General features: G+C 34.0%; 1 protein-coding gene across 1 annotated transcript; it reads right to left on the minus strand.

Annotated features, from left to right (window-relative positions):
• Positions 1 to 989: 989 nt before the first annotated feature.
• On the minus strand, positions 990 to 14335 carry oxnad1 (oxidoreductase NAD-binding domain containing 1). The gene is given in 8 exon segments (XM_046844214.1): positions 990 to 1462; positions 1585 to 1693; positions 2721 to 2951; positions 6093 to 6130; positions 6133 to 6233; positions 12635 to 12741; positions 13771 to 13831; positions 13995 to 14335. Coding segments are annotated over 8 exon segments (897 nt in total). The 5' UTR covers positions 14087 to 14335; the 3' UTR covers positions 990 to 1304.
• Between the last annotated feature and the right edge of the window lie 630 nt (positions 14336 to 14965).

Here is a 14965-nt window from a genome sequence, read left to right on the forward strand (position 1 = left end):
TTTCCCTCATAATGGCGAAACGACCTTAAATTACTGTCTTTATTAATCGTACAGATAAAAACAATACATCATTCAAATCTGTAAAATGTCTATGATTATATATAAAAGCTTCTTGACTTGAAGAGGTGCACTTTCTCCGGTATCACCTCATTAACTGTCCGTGTGAAAACATAGCAAAGGCTCTTAATGATGTCCACATGTCTCTGCACTGTTATAGCCTTTATATTTATTCACTGTACTTTTTGCACTTCTGGTAGATGCCAAACTGCATTTCGTTGCTGTGTACCTGTAATGTGCAATAACAATAAAGATCTATCTATCTATCTATCTATCTATCTATCTATCTATCTATCTATCTATCTATCTATCTATCTATCTCTGTCTGTCTGTCTGTCTGTCTGTCTGTCTGTCTGTCTTTATATCTTTATATATATATATATATATATATATATATATAAAAGAAAATATAATTTTAAAAAGCATGTTTGTTTAAAGTAACAGCATGTGTAAAGTGAGCATTAACAGAAATTCTTCAAGTGTTTCTGCATAATTTTATGCCTTGTGTTGCTGCCACATGACTGGAAAAGATAACTGAATGAGTACGTGGACATGAAAATATGTAACTAAATGTCATCCATGTTCAACATCTAAATAACCCACCAGGAGCAGGCCACAATGAACCTACATTTTCCCAATGCATAGAAAATCAGTGTAAAATGTTTAGTCACCATGGTCCTTTCTGGAAACCTTGTTTTTTTTTTTTATTTGTTGTCATTTAGTTCATTGTTCTATAACTGAGAAATGAAATGTGTTAATGCATTTAACACTCTATATAACAGACTATTAAAGAGGGGGAAAAAACATTCATATCCAGCATCCCTGACTGAATAATTAATCATCACTATACATATTACATTTACCAGTTTGTATAAAAGACTTCATTCTCAAACAAACTATTTGACAAACAAAATTCTATGCCACACTTTAAATAATAGCAAATATTATTTGAGCACATTTTAATTATTTTAAACTCTTTTCAACAGGAGATACCCATGTTTACATCCAGTGAAAAAACTGTTTTAATAACAAATTAAAATCTGTATTATTTCCCATATTACCTGATATGACCAAAAATGCATGTTATGCAAATGTTGTTTGTGATGTATTAATTAAGATGTTGTTTGTAGATGAGAAAACCGCATTGACTAGTAAAGTTATGCAGTTGAATAGTTAGGAAATTGTGCATTATACATAAAATATCTGTTCTCCTGTACTTTCAAACCCCAAATGCACATGCTGGAAATCTACCACCATTTCTCATAAAGAATTTTGTCCATTGACAGGCCAAGACATTGTAGGTCTCTACTAACACATTCAATCATGGGTGGTGGCCCACACAAATAACACAACGTGCGGCCAGGTTTAACATGCGGCCTCAGCACCTCCTGGGATATTTTTCCACCTGCAAGTATAGACACAGAGTAAGAACATCTCATAATAGTAAATCAAGATTTCATGTTGCAAGTCAATAGTCCTGAACCGACAAAACTTAAATGAAGTTAATTGAGATCATGTGAGGCTTACTGCTTGTGTAACACTGGAGGTCTGGCTCGATTTCAAACTCTTGTTGCGTCACTCGGAAGTCACATGTAAATTTATCTGGAAATTCCTGACAAACACCAATGATGCTGTTCTGAAAAACAAAAAGAAAATATACACAAATGTAACAGATCTGCCAAACAAAACAAAATAATTAATTTAAAAGTATTTGGTGAATGCTGTAAAATCTTTTGTCTAGAAATCAAATAACGTATTCTGTATTTTCCTTTAGTTGCACATTCAAAATAACATACTTAACAATATTGCTGTTAGAAGCATCTAACTATTAATGATTAAAAACACTAAGACTACGCTGCATTTAATTACTAGCAGTGATGCTTCAAACATCAATATAGTATAAAAAAATCTAAACACCCCTGTTAACATTGAAAGTATTTGTTAAAAGAATAAAAAAAAAAAAAATCATGCCAGCCCTTAAACAGTACATGTTATAACAAGCAAGCAAAATTAAGGTAAAAAACAATTGGAAATATTCAGAATTCAGAAAATTCAGAAAACTAAAAGTGCTGGTTGCACAAATAAATAAATAAAAATGCTTCAGTTAAAGCATAATTTCTCTGTAATAGCTCATTATTATTTGCTAATTTTCTTCCACATTTCTTGATGATAATGTTTCAGATCTCAGTGAGTATATTTCCTGCACACAGCTTCAGATCATTTTTGAAGACTTTGATTTGTGCTTTAAAAAATTAAAGTCAAAACATTGTTCATCTTATTATTCTAAAGCCATTCCTTTGCCGGCTTGAATTTGAACTTTGGCCATAACCGTGCAGAAGGGTAACTGGAAGAAAAGAAGCTGACTAACATTGGCCTGCTGGGTTTGTGTCAACATAAGATCTTACTAAAATCGCACAGAAAAAGTTGCTCTTTACTTCAGGATTTGCATACATGTGCAACCAGGTTACTGGTTAAAAAACAACAACAAAAAAAAAACATTATTGTTTTTCCCTTAGATATTGTTTGTTGCTTACAGGTGGAAAATATTCTGACATGATTTAACTTGGCTACATTTTGTTTACATAAAAAAAAGGTGTTAAACCATTAATATATACACTTTAATCAGTAAAGAAAGGTTGTAGATTATACTCATACACACTCACTTTGAACAGCAGCTCCTTTGAGTTTTTGGCACTGTAACAAATGTGTGTCTGTCTTGGTGTGTTTGGGTTTTTCAGTCGGAGTAGATCTACACTGTGCATAAGGATGGAGTGTAAAGGGTTGATACCGACGCCACCAGCCACCAAAAGCAGGTCCACTGTATGATCAGACGGCATGGGGTCGAAATAAAGCTCCCCTCCAACTCGCACTTCTACAAGCGAACCTAATGTACACTGATTATGTGAGAAAGAAAAAGTCAGCTCAGTCAAACCATTTTATATTTGCATGTAGAAAATATCTATTCAAATGTTTAAACTATAGTTATTCAAAATATTTTTAGGTGACAATTATACCAAGAGATTATGCCATTGGTGTCAGAATAACACTCAATATCTACACACTATCTAGATTTATGGCACTGAATGCAACAGACAAAGAATATGTAAGTGTTTAGGATTCAATGGATTGAACCTTCGGCATTCTTTGTAACTTTTCAATAACATTTTGTCATTTAAATTATTACATTGTACAAAGTAGCTTTACTGAAATAACCGTTTTACAATTTGAGTGACAGACTGCAGATTATGATAATTAAATTATTATTATTATTATTATTATTATTAATAAATATTTGAAACAACTGGTTAATTAGTTTATTTTAATATTAAAGGTCAGAGACCTCTGAACCTGTCGCCTTTACAATAAATAGAGATCCATAAATGATAGAGCTTTGCAGGCAAATAGGTGGCATTGGACATCAAAGGCATCTTTGTCCAGCAACCTACAACATCTATGGGATAAGTCATTCTTCTGAATGGGAACTTGGATGTACTGAAATCTTTAGATAATGTAAGCATGTCCAATAAGTACAAGATGACATGAACCACACCAGAAATTACAGGGGAAAAAAACTAAATATTAAACAGAAGACAACTATATATATATATATATATATATATATATATATATATATATATATATATATATATATATATATATATATATATAAAAACACCTGAATGTCGCTTAATCTTGCAAAGCCATGTGCCCTATTCATCATGTACATGTTTTTGTCTGCATGACAGGACCATACAAATTTGGGTATCTTGTATTACAGCAGTTAGAATTTGGTGCTTTGAGTACAATTCTCTCATACTGACCATGGGATGTTCAACATGGCACTTTATGTCATAGAACTCTCTGAGGATTTGAGAATCAGAATTATTGCTCTCCACAAAGATGGCAGAGGCTGTAAAAAGACCGGTAAACCCTGAAACTGAGTTACAGCACTGTGGTCAGGGTCATACAGAGGATTTTCAAGATGGGTTAAATTGATTAAATAAAATTAAATGAATGGAAAATGGAATAATCAAATTAAATTGTTTATATTTGTTGGGTAATACAGATGTGTATTACATTTAATACCGTAGCACCTCAGTTTGCGAGTAAAATGTTATACGAGCTATACGTGTCATATATATATTTTTTCCACAGAAAGCAATCACGTGCGCCGCTGATGGTTCTGTTCGCTCACCCAAGTAGAGCATTTGCCCTCAGTCTGTGTGTAGCTACTGTATTGTAAGCAACCGAAGTAGAGTTTTCTTTACCATGTGTACTGTACTATATTCTTACTGTGACCACATGTGTGCATAAAGCAGTGTATTTTGCCTACTGTCTAGCTGTTAATAAGTGTAATGATTACTGTAATAGTGAAGTAATGTCTCCCGTGAAAAAGGACCCTGAAATGGAAGGTGCTAAGAAGGAGATTCATGATTAAAAGTGAGCAAAAAGAGAGATTTCAAATAACTCAAATAATTAAAATAAATGTAAAAAAAAAAAATTATATGAAGTGAAGTCAGTCATTCGGGTGAAAACCTTCCCGACATCATAATGGAAGCAATAACCCTTCTCCTCCTTCCTTTCCCTCATACCAGCCTCAACTCTTCTCAAAGGTACAGTAAATGTTTGTTTTTATTTAAGGTTATTTTTATAATATACAGTAATACAATAACATCACAAATTTATTTTACTGTATTACTGTACTTTTATATTATTAATTTTCGGTTTCTGAAACATTATCTGAATTTACATTATTTCTTATTTCCATCATCTCTAATTGTCAGTGAATCTTTTTTCAAAAACTTAACACCCTTTAAAGAAATTATATTATAATCAACTTCTTGCCTCTACAACCCCCAAAGTGGGGACACTGTAAAATCTGAATAAAATAAAATGCCATGATTTCTCATAAAATCTCATAAACCCATATTTTATTCACAATAGAACACAGACAACATATCAAATGTTTAAATGTGGAAATGGCTGTAAAATGGCTGCAACAGGAAAGGGGCAACAAAAATCTGGGAAAATAAGCGTTGTAACTAATTATGTTAGTTGGTAAAAATTCAGTGACATAATTGGGTATTTAAACAAAATAGCATTTTAGAGAGTCTCTAAATTTCAGAATAATGTTCCTCAACACAAAAATACGAAGATTTTGAATGTCATCTTTTACAGTACATCAAAACATTCTGAGATTCTGTGCACAATGGAAATCCCTGCATTGGCTTAAAAACAACTCCAGAAATTACTGCCTTTAAACATGGTTCGCCATGCCATTCACATCCCAAAAAGTTAAAGCTCTATCATGTAAAAAAAGAAGCCATATGTGAACATGAACCAGAAACAATGCAGTCTTCTCTGGGCCAAAGCTAATTTAGAAAGGACTGAGGCACAATTGAAAACTGTTGTGTCGCAAGACAAAACCAAACTTAAAATTCAGAATAGTATACACAGGTTTTAGAGTAACATACAGTATGCTTCCATCCAGATTACGTGGTTTTTTTGTGGGGAACACGTTACAAATTTCAACAAGACAATGCTAAACCACCACATACTGTATCTATTACAATAGCATGGCTTCACATTGTAGAAACATAATGGTGATGAACTGTAATGCCTGCAGTCAATAGATCTTTTGATCATTTGAAAATGATTAGCGCATAATGAGATAAAAAAAATATCAGCAGACAAAAAACAACCCAGGAATGTTGAGCAGCTGGAATTCTGTATGTCACACAAATGGGAACCACTTATTTTTAAAAAACACTAGCAACTAGTCTCCTCAATTCCCAGACATATAAGGACTGTTGTAAAAGGAAGAGGGTGCTACACAGTGGCCCTCAAATTCGAAATTACTTAATTTTCTTCTTTAAAATTATACATTTCCTCAGTTAAACCTTAAACCTTTGACACATTTTCTATGTTCCATTGTGAATAAAATATGAAATTTACAAACCTCCACAGTGTTTTATTTACATTTACACAGCCCCCTAACTTTTTTAGAATTGGGGTTGTACACACCACAAACTCACCTTGGTGTGTATCCAGTGTGCAGGTGGGTGGTGGGTGTTTTTACTGCCAGCTCTATAATATGTTCTCTGTTCAGAAGCCCAGGGCTGGAGCACACTGAAAAGCCTCCAACTGTTTCCATACCTGGGATGAAAAAGTCCACCCTGAACACAAGATTCAGTCAATTAACATTTAATTCAGAACATACTATATTTGACAATAAATAATATAAATTTAAGCCCAGCAGTTTGACATGAGTCATAATTGATAATGTTCCACTTACTGTCACTGTGCTATTGCTTGCTTTCTTACCTTGTTGCAGGTCAACTGGCTTTAGATTTATGAGCATTTAATTTATTTTATCTTTATTTTACTTGAAACTCCCATTGAGATCAATGATCTTATTTACCAGAGAGACCTGGCCAAGATTACAAGCTATTTTTATTTTAATCTACCTAGCTCAATTACTAAATGTGAAAATGTGGGCATCATTAAGCAGCAGACTAAGCATTTGTAAACTTTGAAACTTTGTTCTGTGTAGTTAAAATCAGTGTTAAACTTAACAAAACCGCCAATAAATAATCAAATGCAGTCTAAAGTTCTTGCAATGTCTTTACTATGGAAGGAGAATATGTTTAAATAACAGAGTCAACTGCATAGAGGTGTACCATAATTTCCTGGCTATTAATCGCACCCAAATATAAGCCGCACCCACTGAATTTTACAAAGATTTTTATTTTGAACATAAATACGCCGCACCTGTCTATAAGCCGCAGGTGTATACATTGTAACTAATGAACTTTACACAAGCTTTAATAAAAGACTCAGTGTCTGTTACACGGCTTGTATCTAAACAGTAGCCTACCAAGAAAGTTGTTCACCGTCTTCCTCCTTCCTTTCACAATAAATTCTTTCCAGAGTTTATCTTTTGGCATCGTCGTGCGTTTAAAAATCACCATCGGTGGTGACTAAACCTGATGTAAACATCACCTGGCAGTATTCATGTGTGTTGTTTTGGGGTGTTGTGCTCAGTCATGATTCTGTAATGGAAATCATGGCATGGGTTTATTAACACCCCCAGAAATCAATGTCTGTGAACATAGTTTGCCATGTCATCCACAAATGCAGGATAAATCTTTATCATGCAAAGAAGAAGGAATGCATGAACACGATCCAGAAAGGCCACCATCCTCTCTGGGTGAAAGCTCATTTAAAATGTACTTAGGCAAAGTGGAAAACTATTCTGTGGTCAGACTAATCTAAATTTTTATTTTTATTTGGAAATCATGTACAACATGTCCTTCGGACTAAAGAGGAGAGGGACCATCTGGCTTGTTATCAGCGCTCAGCAGATTGCACATTTTAAAGGCTTCATCAATGCTGCATGGTATATAATGGTTTAAGAGCAACAAATGCTTCCATCCTGAAACATATTTTTCAGGAAAGGCCTTTCATATTTGAGCAAGGCAATGCTAACTTCATACTGCATCTATTACAATAGCATGACTTTGTTGCAGAAGAGTGCTAAACTGGTCTATCTGCAGTCTAGACCTTTTACCATTTAAAACAATTGGCACATCATGAAACAAAAAATACAACAAAGCACACCCAGAACTGAACAGATCATTTCGAATCCTGTATCAGACACAAATGGGACAACATTCCTCTCCCAAAACTTCAGCAACTGGTCTTAGTTTCCAGATGGATACGGACAGAAGAGACAATGCTACACAATGGTAAAAATGGGTCTGTCCTAACTTTTTTTTTTTTTTTTTAACCTGTTGTAGAAAAATTGAAAATACTATTTTTTTCTTAAAATGGTATTTATTCTCAGTTTAAACATTCTTTTTTTTGTATTATTATAAACAGAACATGGATTTATGATTTGTTAATTATTGCATTCAGATTTTATTTATATCTTGCACATTGTCCCAACTTTTTTTGAATTGGGGAAGTAAACGCCACCATGATCACCACATAAGCACATTTTCATTTCATTTGTGTAGCACTCATGTCCCAAAGTGGTAGCACTTTGTCCTTTAATATGCCACCAGTGTCACTGGGCTACATACTGAATTAAAAGCAATCATTTCACTTTGGTTTTCTTCCTCTACTCCTCCTTCCCTCAAAAATGAGGTGATAAGTTTTATCAGCTCTTGGCATTGACGCTTTTCATACTGTTCAATTCTGCACAGAGTAGCCATACTCAGTAAATCTGTGGAGCTTAGAGTATATGTGTACATGTGCCTAGATGCTCCCCGTGGATGGAGGCTGTGTGTGCTTGGCTCAGTATGTTCTCTGCTGCTCCTTCATGCTGCTTTAGCTATCTTTCATTAGGGTGGGAGAAAATAGCCACAGTGAGTATATATATATACTCCAGGTGCAAAGGTGTGAAATGATGTCTTGAGGGTCTTACCTTCATCGCCACCGGCTTGCTCATCAGGGACAAACTATATATATATATATATATATATATATATATATATATATATATATATATATATATATATATATATATTACAGAACATATTGATTTTTTATCACCACATTATCTGTGTAAATCTGCTTTGAGACAATGTTGATTGTTAAAAGCGATATACAAATAAAAATGAATTTAAAAATTCTAATGACCTCACTGCAATAGTCAGTAGACCTTGCTTGATGGAATTCTCTACTCCCCCCAACTGAGAGTGGGGAAGTTTAATTACTAACTACTACAGAGGTCAGATAAGGGATATGAAATCATCAGATTGATACAGATAGTTTATTTTGTGATGGATTTGACCATATACACATAAATATGTATCTGAGGAAATTCTATACATAAATAATAATAATTGCAATAATAAACTGCTTAGTGGGTTATTGGACATAAACATATTCAATAAATTAGATTAAACTAGACTAAACATTAACAATTAGAGCAGCAACGCTATTGGTGCTAATCCACTCCATAAATATAAGTAAATAATACTTAGAAAGTTTAATACGAACATTGCAGATTCATTGTCAGGAATAAACATGCAAAGATATTTTAAAACAGTGCTCATTATTAACAACATACAATCTAGATTTGAACTTTGTTACAAACTTCATCCTGCACATATGCACACAGCATAGAAATGAAAACCATGGAAGCTCCACTCACTATCCTTACATAATCATGAATAAAGTTTTTACTAGATGCTAAAACTGTGCATGCATGACACAGTGCTGTGCTCACCCAGGAATGTGCAAACAGCCTAAAGAACACAAACTTGTAGTGAACTTTACTCTAGTAGCAGAATGGCCACAAAAACAGTTTACATGCATTGCATGCTACACATATGTGCATAGTGCACTTTCACTATCTTTGTACAGATGGCATCAGACATTTGCCTGTTATTGTGGCACCTGCTTAAATACTAACTAGTAGCTGTTATTACAAGCAATGTAGGCTTATTTCAAAACTATTGGTTTACAAAAAAATAAATAACTTATGTTATGACCTTTGCTATCCACTAATGAAATGCCTGAGATTGATCTGTTTTTTTCAACCCGAAACAAAAAAGCCCATAATAGTGGTTCCTAGGCACATTACACAAAAGAAATTGTACTAAGGAAATAAATGCGCTCATTTCACTAGATGTTAAATCACACTGGGAATTTGAGCCTCTGCCATGCCTATTAGTACGTTAAAACTTTAAAGCAAATGCTTTATGCAGTGGCTATTTGGAGATAATACTTATTACATAAATATGAATATTTAGATAAGAAGTAGTAGTTTTACTGACCTAAAAGAAAACATATTTAATATGGGCTATGCTCTCCATAGTAACATCTAAGCAGACAGTGTGCTACCTGACCCCACAACCATCGCTCAGGGATGTAAGGAAGTCAGAAAAGAAACAGAAAAAAAAACAAAACAACCAGACTATCATCAAACAAAATATTGGAGATTATGAGTAATATTATTGTTGACATTTATATTACATGTAAGGTGACAACTACCACCAGATGAATTTTATTTGCCATTAAATTGCCCCAAAATATTCGCTTTGAAGCAGAGTTCTTACTACATTAAGCAAAAACCTGTGACAAAAGCAGAGAGAATTACAGCAACAGCTCTAATTTATACTTGAATTTAATACTTGTGTTATGAAGGGTCATCAGGATTGTCAGGGTCATGATTATTACACAGTCAGTAATCGGACATGCACTCAATTCTGCCTAAAAATCTAAACAAAGCCTTAACAGAGCATAAAATCATTTACAGTCCCTTATAATACAATTGCAATAATGCATATTTAATTAAGTGCTTTAAAATTTCCCCTTCTTATACTGCTTTTCCCACATTTGCTACCAAATATATATAAAAACCTGAAAATGCCCCATGGATTGTCCCTTTTATTACAAAACTAAAACACAAAGAAAAGAATAAGAAAGATGTTTCCAAAAATGTGGTTGCTAATGAATTTAACAAGTCTACTTGGATGGCACGCATCTAAATCCCATAATATTGCTGTTTTTAAAGTGTCTAGATACAATAGATTAGAGGCCACATTGCACCCATTGAAGTTCTTGTTAACTTAGCTGAGTATAGTTAGCTAGTTGCCGTTTGATGTGTGGCAGTATAGTTAACTACTTTAAATATAACCAAGTATAGTCCAATATTGCTATGTTTATTCGTATGGTACTGTCCACATTCTCTCTACAAGGTGAATAGACCACAGGTCATAGTTTTCATGTTGAGTAGTAATAATAGTTGAATTTGCATACCTGTTGCATTATTTCATCTACTGGTTTAATAAATTTAACTATTAACAAAGTATAAACAATACAGTCTAATTCACTCAATGCTTCCATTACTTCCAGTCTTCCATTAATGTGATTGTGCTCCTCAAAACCATTTCTGTGTCAAATATCATCTTGTGACCAAATCAGACCAAAACACATACAATTCTGCAAAATAATAAAATAAAAAGTATCCATCCATCTTTTAGTAAACATTAACTTGATCATTTTTATTTAAAACAAAGTCCCTGGCATGTTATTTTTTATTCCTACAATGAAATAGGAATGTTCTCCTTCACTTCTATATAAACTCATTCTATATTTTTCATTCAAATCCTGTCTATATAAAACATGAATGCTTTGGTAGCTGTGAAGGAGCACTAAGTGGAGGTTTTAAAAGAACATGCCTCTTTAGTGGATTAGGTTGCTGAGCCTGAATAAGAGCGATACAGATTCTATACAAAATAAAGGAGCCAGTATGTGGCTGATTTAAACAAACTGGTATTTGCCAATAAATGAAATAAAGCTGAAACAATTCCTCAAGTAAATTGGTCATTTGTATACAAAAAAATCATTGAGGCAAATACTTAATTAAGAAGACACATTAAAAAAGTTTGCCTAATTCTGACTTTTATTCATCGCAATTACATTTGTATTTCTCGCAATTCCAAATTTATTTCTGGATATTCCTAGTTTTTTCCTTACAATTCGGACTTGTTTTTAGCCAATCGGGCAGCGTCACCCCCTCTGCAGTGGCAGAAAGCTTTACACATGAAAATGAAAATGGCTATAATTAATAGAATAGCATGGTCTCAAACTAAGTCTCCGATCACTGGAGAGAACTTTGTCACAATCAGCTCTGGAGGAGACAGAACAAGACAGATGAAGCAGAGGAGCCTCGTTCATACACCAACAGCTTCAAACTTCAGGCCGATGGTTACTGGTGGATGCACCAGAAATGTTGGATGTTTATGAAAAATTAAGTCAGAATTGTGAGAAAAAAAAGTCAGAATTATGAGAAATTATAATTTTTTTAACGAGAGAAGGTTTCCGAAGTTTGGGATCATTTCAAACTAAAGCATAAAGAAATAACTGTACAGTGTGTTTACATATTTTTGTAGAGTAATCTGAAATTTATTTTTATATTTTTATTTTAATATTACAGATATTATTGTATGCAATTTCAGCAATAAAATTTAAATTTTTCTAAAAAGGAAACAAATTATATATCGGTAGAATACTCGATTATTAAAATAATTGATAGCTACAGCCCTAGAATGAAACACCTATTAAGTTTGGATGTGTCTAACTAGTTTAACAAGAAGAAGAGAGTGGAGACAAGCTATGAGGAGAATACATCACTTTTGAGAAGATTTAGATCTGCACAAAGCATAATTTCAGTTTATAAATATATAATGATTAATAATGACCTTAGACAAATACCATGATGTGAAGGATCTGCTGACTCACAATGATTAGAAATTGAGGAACACTGCATTTGAAAACTAGCATGGACTGAAGTAGCTTGACTGAACAAACTATTGAACAAATCTAATCAAACAAATCTTGGTGAACATAATAAAAAATATGAGTCACAGGGAATGATTACCACCAATACTCAGTATTTATAAATACTTGTCTGGTGTGCCCATCTTACATGCAAATAGATTTCACCCTGTGCAAGCATCTGTTATGTTCACAGATAAATATTATCACAACATTCTCAGCCCTTAAAAATGATGATCTGGCCAAAGTATTAACAATTAATTTGTTGCATAATCACAGTCCTTACCACTGGCCAGCATGAAAACTAAAATCAGGATGTGGCACCTCCAGCTGTAGCCTCTTCACAGTGTCTGACTCATCTGAAATGGCACAGACTCGTGCTGAAAATATTGCCTGCGCGCACACACACACACACACACACACACACACACACGCAACAACTGATCAAACACAAACCTACAGTCATCATTAAAGAAATCCAGCCACTAAGCTCAAATCATTATTATAAGAGTCAAATCATTATTGCATAATTTTTTCTGAGTGAAATATACAGATTTGACCAGAAGTGAATGTGTGCATACAGGACAACAAAAATCAATGGCCGCCACACTAACCTACAAAAGTTTCTTAATATACTGAGATAAAATTCAACAAGCAAAATTAAAACCTTAGAATTAAATCAGATTACATTCTTATCACATTGTGTGTGTGTATATTTGCTCAAGGAACGAAGAGGGGCAGCCAGTATGGCCAGGACTTGAACCCACAACCCCTAGATTCAAGGTCCAAGGCCTTAACCACTAGGCTACCACCTCGAATATTATCCAATGTTTAACTTAAGCGTAAAATGCAATATAAACAGTACTTAATGTGCAAAGATTGATACTTATATAATGTATATAATGACACTTTAAACTCTGGACTCGCACAGCACAGTGCACTTTATATTTTATACCACACCATACCGCACACGGACACTTTAAGGACAATTACAATACCTTAAATTGTTTACTGATTTACTGTTTACTGCCACAAGCATATTTTGTATATACACCCTTTTTTCCCCACATATACCCTTATATATTCTTATATTTTTGTATAGTTTTTTATACTTTATTTATCTGCCTTCTTTTTCCTTGTATTATTTTTCTCCCCATCCTATTCCCTCATGCCGGACCGTTGTAAAAAGCATTTCACTGCATGTCGTACCCTGTACGTATGTGACAAATAAAATTTGATTTGATTTGATGTTTCTTACTGAGGGATGATAGCAAACATGATTTTATCCCCTAAGGGACCTAAGTAGGATCTAAACCAAACATTACTGAGCTGAGAAGTTAAATGCAGTGTGTTTGGAGCCCATGTCCTGCATGTAGCCTCTGCCTCCCTATACACTGGGTTCACACGGACCAGAGGACTCACCTTCTGTCTGTTAACACTCGAGGTCCTTTCAAGGTAGTCAGCTTGTTGTGATGACATGTTTCTGTGAGAAAATGGCAAGAGAACATCGTGCAAGTTTTATTTACTAAAAATAACAACAGGCACATTGAATGTATGGTTGTGTGTACAACTGACTGTACAACAACGAGCTCATCAAATCTTGGTTTTTTTCCTGTGAACAAGCAGCTGAAATGGAGAGAACTAACCTCATTAAACATAGCATGTTAGATGTTGCTTGTAGTGACCGCGAAGCCCCAACAAAACACCGAGCAGTAAGAAAAATACGCCGCAGGCTCATTGCGCTATGTAACTACAATATATACAAACTATTAGGAGACACCAGTGAGTTCTCCACAGCCTGATAATGTGCTTAGTTTGCCTTCTAAATTCTCACGATTTATTATCCTATAAATCACCAAATAAAAATATACCGATCTCGAAAATATATCAGTAAATCTACATTCAGTACAATTTTAGTCTTTAATAACTATAAGACGCAACCTCTGTCATGCGCACAGACGTGAACCGGAAGTAGTTACCAGCAACTAGAGACCATAAGCAAGTTTTAGATAATCAATTCTGCAAAAGAATTGCGCATACAATTCTACAATGGGAGACAGTCCCCGGCTTACTTTGTGAATAAACGTCATCGCAAATAAGCATCGTGCGAATAATCAGAATTATTAATAATTGCTCATTCCCACGATTAATAACTATTATTATGATTATGATTATTATTATTAGTAGTAGTAGTATTGAACAGAAAAATACAAAATGACTTATTTTCCAGCAAGCAATAAAAAATTTACCTTTTGGAAATATGTTACTGTTTTCACAGGTTTCTATTAAAAAACATGTACAGCAGTGTGCACATGTTTTAGGCAGGTGTCAAAAATGCTGTTAAGTGAAAATGCTTTTAAAAAATATTTGATTTTTTTTAAAAATTAATTATCAAATTCTTCTAGATACACTTGGCAGGTAGCATCTCGGCAGGTAGGCTGTTCCAAACGTCTTGGAGAACTGGTGGTGCTGGTGGTGGGGGCAGGGGTGCTAAAGGTAGCTAAATACCAGAGGTGGAAAGTAACATAATACATTTACTCCCATTAGGTTTTTTTTGTGTGTGTGTATTTCTACTTTTGAACGTAGTTTTTATCTGCAATTGTACTTTTGTTTAACT

The sequence above is a fragment of the Silurus meridionalis genome, chromosome 29, assembly GCF_014805685.1.
Source record: "Silurus meridionalis isolate SWU-2019-XX chromosome 29, ASM1480568v1, whole genome shotgun sequence".
Taxonomy (NCBI): domain Eukaryota; kingdom Metazoa; phylum Chordata; class Actinopteri; order Siluriformes; family Siluridae; genus Silurus; species Silurus meridionalis.